Here is a 15,190-nt window from a genome sequence, read left to right as displayed (position 1 = left end):
GGTTAAGAGCATTGGAAACTACATTCCAAGACCTTTAATTTGGTATATAATATGTTTTAAAAAGACCCCATATAGCACACAAAATTTATTTCTAAAAAAAAGCTTTGTTACAAGGCAAATCCTTAGTCGGTTTTTCTGTAACTTAATATCCGACTTTTCCCAAACTTTATATTTTCTATCCAAATATCATATATAGTCATATTATAACCTTAAACTTATTTAAATCATGATTAACTAGTTTTATATTCATTATACGTCACCTTGGGACGCATAGGGTGTAACAATCTTCCCCCCCCCCCCTGAGACAATCGCCCTCGAATGTTAAACTCCCAGATATCTATAGAAATTCTGGCAGAGTCTCCTCTGTAACGGTACCACTACCAACCTGTCAGACAGAAAACCTAACATTACAAAGCCACACAGGGCCACAATGATCAAAAACACCAATGGTCTCGCACGACCAATGACAATATCTAACATAAGAATTAAGTACCATATACGTACCTAAAGGTTGTGATGTCTAAGTCCGATCCTCCTCCAAAAACGGAAACAAGTGAGGATACCTAGACTTCATGTCTTCTTCAGCTTCCCAAGTCATCTCCTCCACATTCTTGTTCCTCCTAAGTACTTTAACCGAAAATACGTCTTTAGTTCTCAATCTCCGAACATGTCTATCTAATATAGCAATGGGAGCTTCCTCATATGATATCTGCTCTGTGACCTGAACATCGTCAACTGGAATGAATCTAGAGGGATCTCTGATACACTTACGGAGTATAGACACATGAAAAACTGGATGTACTGACTCAAAGTTGGAAGGCAAGTCTAACTCATATGCTACCTGGCCTACTCTGTGTATAATCTTATAAGGTACAATGTACCGAGGGCTAAGCTTTCCTTTCTTACCGAATCTCATAACGCCTTTCATCGGCGATACCTTTAGGAATACCCAGTTATCTACCTAAAACTCCAAGTCTCATCGTCGATTATCTGCATAGGACTTCTGACGACTTTGAGCTGCTGATAGCCTTTCCCGTATAAGCCTTATCTTCTCAAATGCCTGTTGTACCAACTCTGGTCCTATTAACTTAGTTTCCCCAACCTCGAACCATCCGATAGGTGACCTACACTTCCGTCCGTAAAGAGCTTTGTATGGAGCCATCTGAATGCTGGAATGATAGCTATTATTATATGCCAACTCAATAAGTGGAAGATGATCATCCCAGCTACCCCTGAAGTCTATCACACAAGCCCATATCATATCCTCTAGTGTCTGAATAGTACGCTTAGCCTGACCATCTGTCTGGGGATGAAATGATGTACTAAGACTTACTTGAGTCCCCAATCCTTTTTGGAAGGACCTCCAGAAATTAGCTGTAAACTGAGCACCTCTATCTGAGATAATAGATATAGGGACACCATGAAGTCGTATTATCTCCTTAATGTAAAGCCTTGCACAATCCTCTGCTGAATACATAGTCCTGACAGGCAGAAAATGGGTTGATTTTATAAGTCTATCAACAATAACCCATATAGAATCGAATGTACGCTAGGTACGAGGTAAGCCTATGATGAAATCCATATTAATTACTTTCCATTTCCAAGTCAGAATCTCTATAGCCTGCAATAATCCACCGGTTTTCTGATACTCAATCTTAACCTACTGACAATTAGGGCACTGAGCAACAAACTCTGCTATAGCCTTCTTCATTTTATCCCACCAGTATATTTCCCTGACATCATGATACATTTTCGTCACTACTGGATGAACAGAATAACGAGAATAGTGAGTTTCTCCCATAACCTGCTGGCGCAGCCCTGCCATATTAGGAACACATAATCGACCTCGATATCTGAGGACTCTATTTCCTGTAATCTCAAATGATGTCTTCTCCTTTTGAGTGGATGTATCTCTGTAATGAGCTAGCACATGATCCTCATACTGGCATTCCTTCACTTCAGTTACTAAAGAGGATGTTGCCGTGTCCTGAATTGTAACTCCAGTATCACCTGAATCTAGTAATCGAACTCCAAGATTAGCTAATTGATGAATCTCATAGGCTATCTCACTCTTCTCTGGCTGTAAATATGATAGGCTACCCATAGATCTACGGTTGTGGGCGTCGGCTACTACATTCGCTGTTACACCCCATATTTTCGTACGTGAAAGTACATCATAAGTAAATTGATAAAAGCACGGAAATAAGCATTTATGCTAGTTATAACAGGCGATAAGTAAGTGCCGTGAAGGTTAGAGGGTAAACGAATCGAAGAAAATGAATTTCGTCGAAGTTTGTCATTTTGAGATAAAATACGGTCCGAGCTATAATACCCCATATTTATGGACTAGTACCATACAAGGTACCACATGACCATAATAGTAAGGTGTATAAACTGTGTTAAATGTAATTAGTATTTTAAGTAATTTGAGATAATTCTTAATTATGTGGGTAATTGGTTAATTATTGGGTAATGAGATATTACCTGATTAATTAAGATATTTGGTGGATAAGATTAAGGGGGGGCATCACCACTTAACGTGGCAGCCCACAAGTCTTGATCAAATCACAAAATATGAGTCTTATTTCATAAATCAAGATGGCACATTAAGAGAGATTGGTGTCTTAGTCATCACATATGTGGGGCCCCCACAAATCTCAAAGATAAGAGATTATTATACATAAGTTAAGAGGGAAAATACATAATCTTGCTAAGCTTACAGATGAAGCTCACAATTTCAAGGATCTCTTTACTTCACTAAGGTATAAGACCTTTAATTCACAAAGAGAGCAACGAGAGTTCTTGGATTTGCAAAGGAAGAATTCACCTTATATCAAATTCACCTTATATCAAATTCACAAGTAACGATCTTCAACAAAGGAATTCATACGAAGCTATACTACGCAATAGCAACGGGATTTGTAATTATAAGGGAGCCCGGTATAATCTTTCTCAAGAACATCATACGAATTTTTCCCTACTTCGATCCGATGTTACGTGTTTTCACAAAAGACGTGTGTTAGAGAGGTTGTTAAGAGAATCGGCTCAGGTATGTTAAGGCTATCCCTTCTTTCCTTTTGGCATGATCCATATGATACAACGAAATGAGTAAATGCACAACTTTCATAAATGACTCTATGTTATTGATTCCCCATGTGTCCTATTATTCTATCATCTGTTCATGGGTCCAAGAAAATACGTTAGTTTGATAAAGTTTATTTCCTGATATTAATCAGAGGCATAATGGTATTATGATGTTCCGAGAGATTTTAATGACGTATTTCTCATGCATTGCATTCATTTACATTGACCCATGACCAGATGGCATTATATACGCCTATATATGTATATTATATATATATATATGGGATATGGGAAAAGGTTACGGCATTATATATGCACCACCACCTGATCAGCTGGTATACGTTGATGATTTTGCCCACAGTGGCCGAGATGATATGATGAGATGCCCTCAGAGACTTGATGATGTTATGAACGCATATACCTATGCATGGTATGCCATTTATATGCATATGCATGACATTATAATATTAATGATTCACAGAGTTATTCAGACTTACATGTTGAGTCTTTTACTCCATGTTTCTCTCATGTCTATTACTTATTGATTTTCATTTCTTACATACTCGGTACATTATTTGTACTGACATCCCTTTGCCTGGGAACGCTGCGTTTCATGCCCGCAGTCTCGATATACAGGTTTAGAGCCCTCCAAGTAAGCTATCAGCTCAGCGGAAGGTGTTGGTGCGCTCCATTTGCTCTGGAGTTGCCTATTTGGTCATTATGCATTGGACACGTATTGATTGGTATGTCGGGGCCGTGTCCCGGCCTTATGAAGCTTATGTACTCTTAGAGGCTTGTAGATATATGTCATGTAATGAAAGATTGTATGGCTTTGTCGGCCAATGTTCAGTGTATGAATGATCATTTTGGCCTTATGGGCCCGTATGTCAAATGTATAAGTTTTTATATATCAGATTGGGTCACCTTATATTGAGTAATTCCTTATGTTTATTCTGGTTAGCCCATGAGCCCGTTTGGCCCATTTGCCAATGACAGTACAATAAGAAGGATATGTGATGTTGGTACTCGGTTGAGTAAGGCACCAGGTGCCCATCGCGGCCTATCAGTTTGGGTCGTGACAAAAGTGGTATCAGAGCAGTTCTGTCCTAGGAAGTCTACAAGCCGTATCTAGTAGAGTCTTGTTTATGGGTGTGTTGTGCACCACACTTATAAGCAGGAGGATACAGGGTATTTAGGACCGTTACTCTTTCTTCTTACTCTAGATCGTGTGGTAGAGCTCAGTTGTAAGAACTCAATTTCCTAAACTCTATCTTATTCATAATACGACGATGCCAACATCTAGAAAGACAGTTGGTAAGGGATTGAATGTAGTTGTGGAAGAATTGAGTCAGAGGAACTCGATTTTGCATGATGCTCATGATGAGTAAATATGAGGTCTTCAGCAGATCATGTGTGTACTAAGACGTGTAAGCCTCTTGATAAGGAGCCTTAAGGCAAAAATATCTATCCACCCCTATGGTGAAAGGCAATGAGAGATTCAAAAGCTAGATACAAGTTTCAACAAGTAAAAGAAGCAAGATGAAGAAGGGTACGAGGTACCCAGCAGTGAAGATTTTCATTATTTACCATTCAGGAAGGGAGATATAAGCATTTTGAGTTACCTTCAACAGTTGTATAAGTATGTACAATTAGCCACACCCATCTCATTTATGCCCTATGGGGGCTAACAGAAGTAGTATAAGAGAAGGCAGGATATCAGGATCTAGCTGGGGTTAGGGTAACCCAAAATGGTGGATGGATTGTTTGCGTTAGTTGACATTCCTGAAGGACATTGCAAATGTGCTAATAGATCTCCTTGTGAGACACCCAGATGGTGCACTCTAAAATAGTACAGCTAGATATGAGTACTACAAAGATAGGCACTGGAAGCCTGGAATGGATAAATATTATCTTAGTGTGGCTCCTGTCCCTAGTAGAGAAAGAATGTTAGGCAATCCGAAGAACCAGTAGATGGAGCAAGGGGAACTAAAAGCAAAAGAATGTCTTGTTCGAGTTTTCAGAATAAAGTGATAGACATAAATGTTAGCGGGAAATAAGAAGAGAGTTAATGAAGCATTATGAGTAAGATGTGATACATGGATGGCAACGGTAGATCAAAAAGATGACAGTATTACAGAGTCTATAGTCAAGTGAAGGAAAAGACGAGAGGTGACAGGCCTTGAGACAACAAATAGGCCATAAAGTCATATCCTCATTTCTAGAAATAAGTTCGTGATTCCAACGCGACTACCAGAAGGAAAAGTTAGACCCCAGAGTAACATAAATCAGTATGGACTAGCGAACAAGATAAACTAAACATGAATTAGGGACTAAGTGGTTTGATAATAGTCAGCATCATGAGAATTTCAGATATTGCGTTTCGGCAATAATAGAATGGACGACAGAAGAATAACCTTTAAAGGTCATTCAGGAAGACGCTTCCCTAAAGCAAGCAATGCGAGCAAAGTTAAGCTTAAGGGACTATGTGTGCCAGTTACACTAAGTGTCATCCTCGTGAGTAAGGAATTTTGTTATCCTTGGTACAGAAGGATTACCGCAAAGTGAGTAAGGATCATCGATGATGTGAAAAGACGCCAAAGATGAAGAGGTAAAATATCTATATGTAGATCATCGTAGCGCTAAATATTAGTACTCCCCTAAAGGGGGGAATATGGAGTGATGTGGCACTAAGTCAGAATTAAGTGGTTCTAGTAACTATGGAATGGTAAAGGAAGAATGCGATAAAAATGAAAAGGGGATGAGATTGCACTTATTCAACTCCTACAGATATGCTACGATTCCAGAACATTATGCAAGCACGACGTCAAGGAGAGGAAGTAAGAGTTCCGCCCCGAGATGTTTTTGATAAATAAGAAGCCAGTGCGAGAGGTAAGTTAAGACAAAAGAAATAGCCCAAGAAAGATAAGTAAGTGCCATGAAGGTTGGAGGGTAAACGAATCGAAGAAAATGAATTTCTTCGAAGTTTGTCGTTTTGAGATAAAATACGGTTCGAGCTATAATACCCCGTATTTATGGACTAGTGCCATACAAGGTACCATATGACCATGATAGTAAGGTGTATAAAGTGTGTTAAATGTGAGTAGTATTTTAAGTAATATGAGATAATTCTTAATTATGCGGGTAATTGGTTAATTATTGGGTGATGGGATATTACCTAATTAATTAAGATATTTGGTGGATAAGATTTGGGGGGGGGCATCACCCCTTAACGTGGCAGCCCACAAGTCTTGATCAAATCACAAAATATGATTCTTATTTCATAAATCAAGATGGCACATTAAGAGAGATTGGTGGCTTAGTCATCACATATGTGGGGGCCCCACAAATCTCAAAGATAAGAGATTATTATACATAAGTTAAGAGGGGAAATACATAAGCTTGCTAAACTTACGGATGAAGCTCACAATTGTCACGACCCAAACCGATGGGCCGCGATGGGCACCCGGTATCTTACTCAACCGAGTACCAACATAACGTATCTTTTCATATCATACTATCATATATAACTAAGTCGGAAAGGCTGCCGTGAGATAAGTAGAATACAACATGTAATACCAACTTATACATAAGACATACGGGCCTATAAGATCAAAATAACCACTCGTACACTAAACATAGGCCGACAAGGCCATACAATCTTTTACGTACATGGCATCTGTCTACAAGCCTCTAAGAATACATAATTATCATAAAGGCCAGGATAGAGTCCCACCATTCCAAGTAATACATGTCTAAATCATACTGACCAAACAAGCAACTCCGGGGCAAATGGAGTGCACCAACATCTTCCGCTGAGCTGATAGCCTACTTGGAGGGCTCTCGACCTGTCTATCGGGACCTGCGGGCATGAAACGCAACGTCCCCAGGCAAAAGTGACGTCAGTACTAATAATGTACCGAGTATGTAAGGAATGAAAATCAGTAAATAATAGACATGAGAGAACATAGAGTAAAAGACTCAACATGTACGTCTGCATAGCACTGTGAATCATTTAATTTTTTATAATATCATACATATGCGTATAAATGTCATACCTTGCATAGGTATATGTGTTCATAACATCATCAAGCCTCTGAGGGCATCCCATCATATCATCTCGGCCACTGTAGGCAAAATTATCAACGTATACCAGCTGATCAGGGGTTGGTGCGTATATAACGCCGTAACATTTTCCCATATACCATATACATATAATATACGCGTATATAACGCCATCTGGTCATGGGTCAATGTACATGTATAAATGCATGAAATGCATAAGAAATATGTTAATACGGTTTCTCAGAATGTCAAAAGGTCATTATGCCTTTGATTAAAATCATGAAATAAACTTTACCAACTTACGTATTTTCTGAGACCCGTGAACAAATGATAGAATAATATGACACATGGGGAATCAAGAACATAATCATCTCTAGTATTTCTCTGAATAGAGTATTTATGGGAATTGTGCATTTGCTCGTTTCGTTTGTATCGTATAGATCATGCCAAAAGAAAGAAGGGATAGCCTTAACATACCTGAGCCGATTCTCTTGACATTCCCTTTAACATATGTCAATTGCGACAACACGTAACAGCGGATCGAAGTAGGGAAAAATCCGTATGATATTCTTGAAAAAGATTGCACCGTACTCCCTTATAATTACAAAATCTCACATTGCTTGGAATTGTTAAAGATCTTACGTGCTTACGTGATATATGCAGATGCATATATGAATTACTCACGTTACCTACCATCTTACTTACAGAATCTTACTTACCCATCTTAATTACAAAATCTTAATGTTTGAGTTGATGTGGGCCCCAATTTATGTGGATGACTTAGCCAACCATTGTTCTAATTATGCCACATAGTTTGCAAACCAAAGAGTCATTTATCTCCCAATTTGATTTACTGCCACGTTGAGCCCTTTAGGCTTATCCAACAATTATCCACTTAATTCCTTAATTACATGATTAATCTCCCATTAAACCAATAATTAACCAATTACTCACATAATTAAGAATTATCTCAAATTATTTAAAATACTACTCATTTTTAACACACTTTATACACCTCATTATCATGGCCATGTGGTACCTTGTATGGTATTAGTCCATAAATATCGGGTATTTTAGCCCGGGTTGTATTTTATCCCAAAATGTCAAACTTTGACGAAATTCATTTTCTTCGATTTGCTTACCCTTTGTCCTTCACGAATTTACTCATCACGTGTTTGAAGTAGCATAATGCTTATAATTTCAAAATAACCTCATTACCAAATTCACGTCAATTAACTTACGACGAAATTTTAACATACAAAAATGCGGGATGTAATATCTCATTTCTGAGATTTCATCAATTTACTTATGGCGTACTTTTACGTACGAAAACATAGGGTGTAACATCATTCTCCCCTTTGGGACATTTGTCCTCGAATGTTGACTAATGCACTTATCATTCTCATAACCCATAGCTCTTGCGAATACTTTAGTACTCTTCTTGCCATCTAGGCAACTGTTCTGTGAATGAATCCAAAGGCCAAGGCATTCCCCCCTTTAGGCCTCTTTCTCATACTACGACTTGTGGTCGGAATCTTTCCAATCTCGTAACTGTTGCTACCTTCTATCATACAGCCTGTACAATTTTGACCTTGTAAATGTGCCTATGCAACTCTTCTCTCCTTTTTCCTCCAGCCTTTAGCCAATCTCTTGGCCTCACTTTGGGAACATATACAGAACTTGACAAGATGTCCCTCTGGGTATCTATAGGTGTACTGAAGTTCTTTGCTCCGTACTTTGTCGAACTTATGACTATTGCTATATCTTGTTTCATAGCCCCGGTTATCCATCCATGTGACTTTACTGCATCTAAATAGGTCATACTATACCATAACTCTTACTTCGATTTATCGTTACTAAGGCCTGCTACCAAACTCCAGGTTATTCTCGTTGCTTATCCCATATGTATAAATCTAAGTCCTTTAACGCTTCTTTATTACTGTTCATCTTAAGACTGATGGCCCAATCTCATCTCATACTTTGTAACTTTTATCTATCCATTGTTGATTTACCTCAATGTTGATCTACAATCTATCACTGATAACATGAAGCTTCTTACGTAATACATTGCCACTAGGGCTTACGTCTCATCGAGGAATATTTGAAGTGATCTTCCTGATCCACCTGGGCGATACTATACTTCCATAACCGTATTTCATAACATCCCAATGTGATTCACCTTACGTGGGTATTTTAATCTTGTACAATTCATGAAATTCCCCTCTCTTTTTTCAAATCATTACTCAATCGAAAGCCCAAACGTCATTCTTTATCTATCACAATTACACCCTCATTCTACTACCAGGGCAGCATTCCATCTCTTCCAAATGCTATTAGTCTTAGACTCCTTTGAGTTCATTCAGGCTATACTGAGCTTTCTATAACTTAGAAAAACCATTAGCTCTCATGTTTTCATGGGTTTAATCCTGAGGACTTATCCATTTTCGTCACCTTCTCACTCACCCTTTCTTATCCTTATTCCTGCGTTCCTAAAACCTTGTCGCTTTACCATACTTTAGCTGGCCACCTATACATATCTATTTATACTACTCGCAACCTTTCTTCAACTTGCTTGCGCCATAGATTTCCTTGTGTTATTTTAGAACATCAAGCGAGACATCACATCGTCTCTAACTCTTCTTTACTCTCTTAACTTGACCTCTCGATACCTAGAAATCATTGACCGGAAGATATGTCACTGACGACGCCGCTACCATTCTTGGATACTGAATCCTAGCGCTTCTAACCTTCTATCTGTAGTATGGATTATTCGCAACCTTCTACATTTGAGTATCTCGTACGTTGTTCACCTTTACCTTACTTACCTTAAAAATCTCGCATCACGTCTTCTATCTCTTTCATGACTTCCCTTTTGTATAGGTATGATTTACATCTACAACTTGAAGCTCTATTATAATACTTACACCTCTTTACATGATTCGGTGAGGGCTTCATACTGACTTTTTATGAGGTTGGTACTCTTCTAACTGGCTTTATCGTAGAGCCGTCATAAAATATGGCTACTGTACTATCTCTCTTGCACCTATGATATTAAGAGTGATTCTGTAATGTTCTCAATCACGATGTCCATAATTTCCTGGGTCCAATAATCGAACTCCTGATTTACTTAGTTGATGTAACTCTTTAGTTTCCTCTTTCCTCTGATCAACCTTTATATAGGCTTAAGCTATCTTCCGATCTGCGGCTTATGGTGTTAGTTATTACTTTTGCCCTACAAGGACGCTATGGAATATCCATGATTCAATCTTTTAATAATTCGATCCTTTGTCTATGACCTAGGCTTAATTCTTTCTTTTAACTTATACCGAAATCTTCTACGGCTGTATGATTGTCAACATATATGATGCATGGATAATACTCTAAAATCTTAAGTGCGTTCATAACGTAACTAACTCTGGGTCATTGGTCAAATAATTCATTTCGTTCCTTCTCAGCTTTCTTTAACTATAAGCAATTACTTTTCCTGGCCGTTCTGCCACTTGTTGCATGAATGCTTGACTTATCTTAGTGCCCACACATATTGAAATTTCGTACAACCCATATGATTTTGAATATTACTTTTGGTTTCGTTTCCCGCTCGTTAGCCACGCTAGGTGCCACTTCCTTATGGAGTGCATACAATGTTATTGTGATACTGTTGTTACAAGACCATTTCCTCTTTTGGTCACTGTGCTTAGGTTGAAGTCTTCTTCCATATTTTCTCAGCTAGTCTTTCGTTGTAGTATTTAGGGAGACCTTCTGGCTCTTGTTAAGTTACAAGCTTATCACATTGTATACTTGACGGAATTTTTGATGTTCTTCCCCGCCTATAATTATCCGTAGTTACTTATTTTCACGCCCTTGTGCTTGTAGGGTTGCTTCTGAACTAATATTTTAACTGTTTTCCTAGTGGCATTCTCTTTTATTTACCTTTAACTACCCCAAATCCTATATGAATATATCTCAAGGATCACGATGTCGTATCTACGAGACTGAATTCCCCATGTTGGGGTTTACTATGTCTATCTCGCACGATCTATTGATTCGTCTGTATCCTCTTGTCTAGCCATAACTAGGCTCTTCCTGAATCAACTACTCGTTGGCCCATTCTCATATCAATATTCCGCGTAATCTTTTTTGGGTTATTTCCTTTGTCTTAACTTACGTCTCGCACTGGCTCCTTATTTGTCAATAACATCTTGGGCAGGAACCCTTACTTCCTCTCCTTGACGCCGGGTTTGTATAATGTTCTGGAATCATAGCATATCTGTAGGATTTTAATGAGTGCAATCCCATCCCCTTCTCATTTTTATTGCATTCTTCCTTTACCATTCCATAGTTACTAGAATCACTTAATTCTGACTTAATGCCACATCACACCATATTCCCTCCTTTAGGGGAGTACTTAAAATTTAGTGCTACGATGATCTACGTATAAATGTTTTACCTCTTCATCTTTGACGTCTTTTCACATCATCGATGACCCTTACTCGCCTCGCGGTAATCCTTCTGTACCAAGGATAACAAATTTCCTTACTCACGAGGGTGACACTTAGTATAACTGGCATACACAGTCCCTTACGCTTACCTTTGCTCACATTGCTTGCTTTAGGGAAGCGTCTTCCTGAATGACCTTTAAGGGTTATTCTTATGCCGTCCATTCTATTATTGCCGGAACGCAATCCCCGTCCCATGATGCCGACTATTATCAAATCACTCAGTCCCTAATTCATATTTAGTTTATCTTGTTTACCAGCCCATACTGATTTCTGTTATTCCGGGTCTAACTTTTCCTTCTGGTAGTCGCATTGGAGTCACGGACTTATTTATCGAAATGAGGATATGACTTTATGGCCTATACTCTTTTGTTGTCTCAAAGCCTGTCACCTCTCGTCCTTTCCTTCACTTGACTATAGACTTTGTAATACAGTCATCTTTTTGATCTACCGTTGTCATCCGTGTATCATATCTTACTCATAATGCTTCATTAACTCTCTTCTTATTTCCCGCTAACATTTATGTCTATCACTTTATTCTGAAAACTCGAACAAGACATTCTTTTGCTTTTAGCTCTCCTTGATCCATCTACTGGATCTTTGGGTTGCCTAACATCTTTACTCTACTAGGGACGGGAGCCACACTAAGGTAATATTTATCCTTTCCAGAATTCCAGTGCTTATCTTTGTATTACTCACAACTGTGCTATTTTAGAATGCACCATCTGGGTGTCTCACAAGGAGATCTATTAGCACATTTGCAATACCCTTTGGAAATGTCAACTAACACAAACAATCCATCCACCATTTTGGGTTACTCTAACCCCAGCCAGATACTGATATCCCGTCCTTTTCATAAACTACACATGTTAGCCCCCATAGGGCATAGCTGAGATTGGTGTGGCCAATTGTACATACATATGTTATTGTTGAAGGTAACTCAAAAGGCTTATATTTCTCTGCTTGAATTATAAATACTAATAACCTTCATTAACTGGGCGCCTCGTACCCTTCTTCACCTTGCTTCTTTTACTTGTTGAAACTTGTATCTATCTTCTGAATCTCTTGTTGCCTTTCACCATAGGGGTGGATACATATTCTTGCCTTAAGTCTCCTTATCAAGAAGCTTACACATCTTAGTACACACATGATCCGCTGAAGACCTTACATTTACCCATCATAGGAATAATGAAAACTCGAGTTCCTCTAACTCAACACTTCCACAACTATATCTCTCACCAATCGTCTTTCTGGATGTAGGCATCATCCTATTATGAATAAGGTAGAGTTTAGGAAATTGAGTTCTTACAACTGAGGTCTACCACACGATCTAGAGTAAGAAGAAACAGTGACATTTCTAAATGCCCTGTAGCCTCCTACTTATAAGTGTGGTGCATAACACACCCATAAACAAGACTCTACTAGACACGGCTTGTAGACTCCCTAGGACAGAACTGCTTTGATACCACTTTTGTCACTACCCAAACCGATGGGCCGTGACGGGCACCTGGTACCTTACTCAACCGAGTACCAACATAATATATCTTTTCATATCATACTATCATAGACAACTGAGCCGGAAAGGCTGCCGTGAGATAAGTAGAATACAATATGTAATACCAACTTATACATAAAACATACGGGACTATAAGACCAAAATAACCACTCGTACACTGAAAATAGACCGACAAGGCCATACAATATTTTACGTACATGACATCTGTCTACAAGCCTCTAAGAATACATAATTGTCATAAAGGCTGGGACAGAGTCCCGCCATACCAAACAATACATGTCTAAATCATACTGACCAAACAAGCAACTCCGGGGCAAATGGAGCGCACCAACATCTTCCGCTGAGCTGATAGCCTACTTGGAGGGCTCTCGACCTGTCTATCGGGACCTGCGGGCATGAAACGCAACGTACCCAAGCAAAAGGGACGTCAGTACAAATAATGTACCGAGTATGTAAGAAATAAAAATCAGTAAATAATAGACATGAGAGAAACATGGAGTAAAAGACTTAACATGTACGTTTGCATAGCTCCGTGAATCATTTCATTTTTTATAATGTCATGCATATGCGTATAAATGTCATACCTTGCATAGGTATATGTGTTCATAACATCATCAAGCCTCTGAGGGCATCCCATCATATCATCTCGGCCACTGTATGCAAAATCATCAACGTACACCAGCTGATCAGGGGTTGGTGCGTATATAACGCCGTAACATTTTTCCATATCCCATATACATATAATATACGCGTATATAACGCCATCTGGTCATGGGTCAATGTACATGTATAAATGTATGAAATGTATAAGAAATATATTAATACGGTTTCTCATAATGTCAAAAGGTCATTATGCCTTTGATTAAAATCATGAAATAAACTTTATCAACTTACGTATTTTCTGAGACCCATGAACAGATGATAGAATAATATGACACATGGGGAATCAAGAACATAATCATCTCTAGTATTTCTATGAATAGAGTCATTTATGGGAATTGTGCATTTGATCGTTTCGTTTGTATCGTATAGATCATGCCAAGAAGGGATAGCCTTAACATACCTGAGTCGATTCTCTTGACAATCTCTTTAACATACGTCAATTACGACAACACGTAACGACGAATCGAAGTAGGGAAAACTCCGTATGATATTCTTGAGAAAGATTGCACCGTACTTCCTTATAATTACAAAATCTCACATTGCTTGGAATTGTTGAAGATCGTATGTGCTTACGTGATATATGCAGATGCATATATGAATTACTCACGTTACCTACCATCTTACTTACAAAGTCTTACTTACAGAATCTTACTTACCCATCTTACTTACAAAATCTTACTTACCCATCTTACTTACAAAATCTTAATGTTTAAGTTGATATGGGCCCCACTTTATGTGGATGACTTAGCCAAACATTGTTCTAATTATGCCACATAGTTTTCAAACCAAAGAGTCATTTATCTCCCAATTTGATTTGCTGCCACGTTGAGCCTTTTAGGCTTATCCAACAATTATCCACTTAATTCCTTAATTACATGGTTAATCTTCCATTAAACCAATAATTAACCAATTACCCATATAATTAAGAATTATCTCAAATTACTTAAAATACTACTCACTTTTAACACACTTTATACAACTCACTATCATGGCCATGTGGTACCTTATTTGGTATTAGTCCATAAATACCGGGTATTTTAGCTCGGGCCGTATTTTATCCCAAAATGCCAAACTTCGACGAAATTTATTTTCTTTGATTTGCTTACCCTTTCTCCTTCATGAATTTACTCATCACGTGTTTGAGATAGCATAATGCTTATAATTTCAAAATAACCTCATTACCGAATTCACGTCGATTAACTTACGATGAAATTTTAACGTATAAAAATGCAGGATGTAATATCTCGTTTCCGAGCTTTCATCAATTTACTTATGGCGTACTTTTACGTACGAAAACATGGGGGTGTAACAACAATTTCAAGGATCTCTTTACTTCACTAAGGTATAAGACCTTTTATTCAAAAAGAGA

At 38.3% G+C, this 15,190-nt stretch overlaps 1 protein-coding gene across 1 annotated transcript; it reads right to left on the bottom strand.

Moving 5' to 3' along the window:
* Nucleotides 1-388: 388 nt before the first annotated feature.
* On the bottom strand, nt 389-928 carry LOC138902661 (uncharacterized). Its single transcript, XM_070190549.1, has 2 exons — nt 564-928; nt 389-401 (listed from the first exon to the last, which is right to left on the bottom strand). Exons 1-2 carry the CDS (start codon nt 926-928, stop codon nt 389-391), a joined length of 378 nt encoding a protein of 125 aa, XP_070046650.1.
* Between the last annotated feature and the right edge of the window lie 14,262 nt (nt 929-15,190).

The sequence above is a fragment of the Nicotiana tomentosiformis genome, chromosome 12 (assembly GCF_000390325.3).
Source record: "Nicotiana tomentosiformis chromosome 12, ASM39032v3, whole genome shotgun sequence".
Classification (NCBI taxonomy): domain Eukaryota; kingdom Viridiplantae; phylum Streptophyta; class Magnoliopsida; order Solanales; family Solanaceae; genus Nicotiana; species Nicotiana tomentosiformis.
The sequence above is the reverse complement of the archived record's forward strand: the minus strand, read 5'-3'. Positions and strand labels throughout refer to the sequence as shown.

Coding starts and splice junctions, on each gene's coding strand:
- LOC138902661 (XM_070190549.1), bottom strand. CDS start 928: ATGAAAGGCGTTATGAGATTCGGTAAGAAAGGAAAGCTTAGCCCTCGG.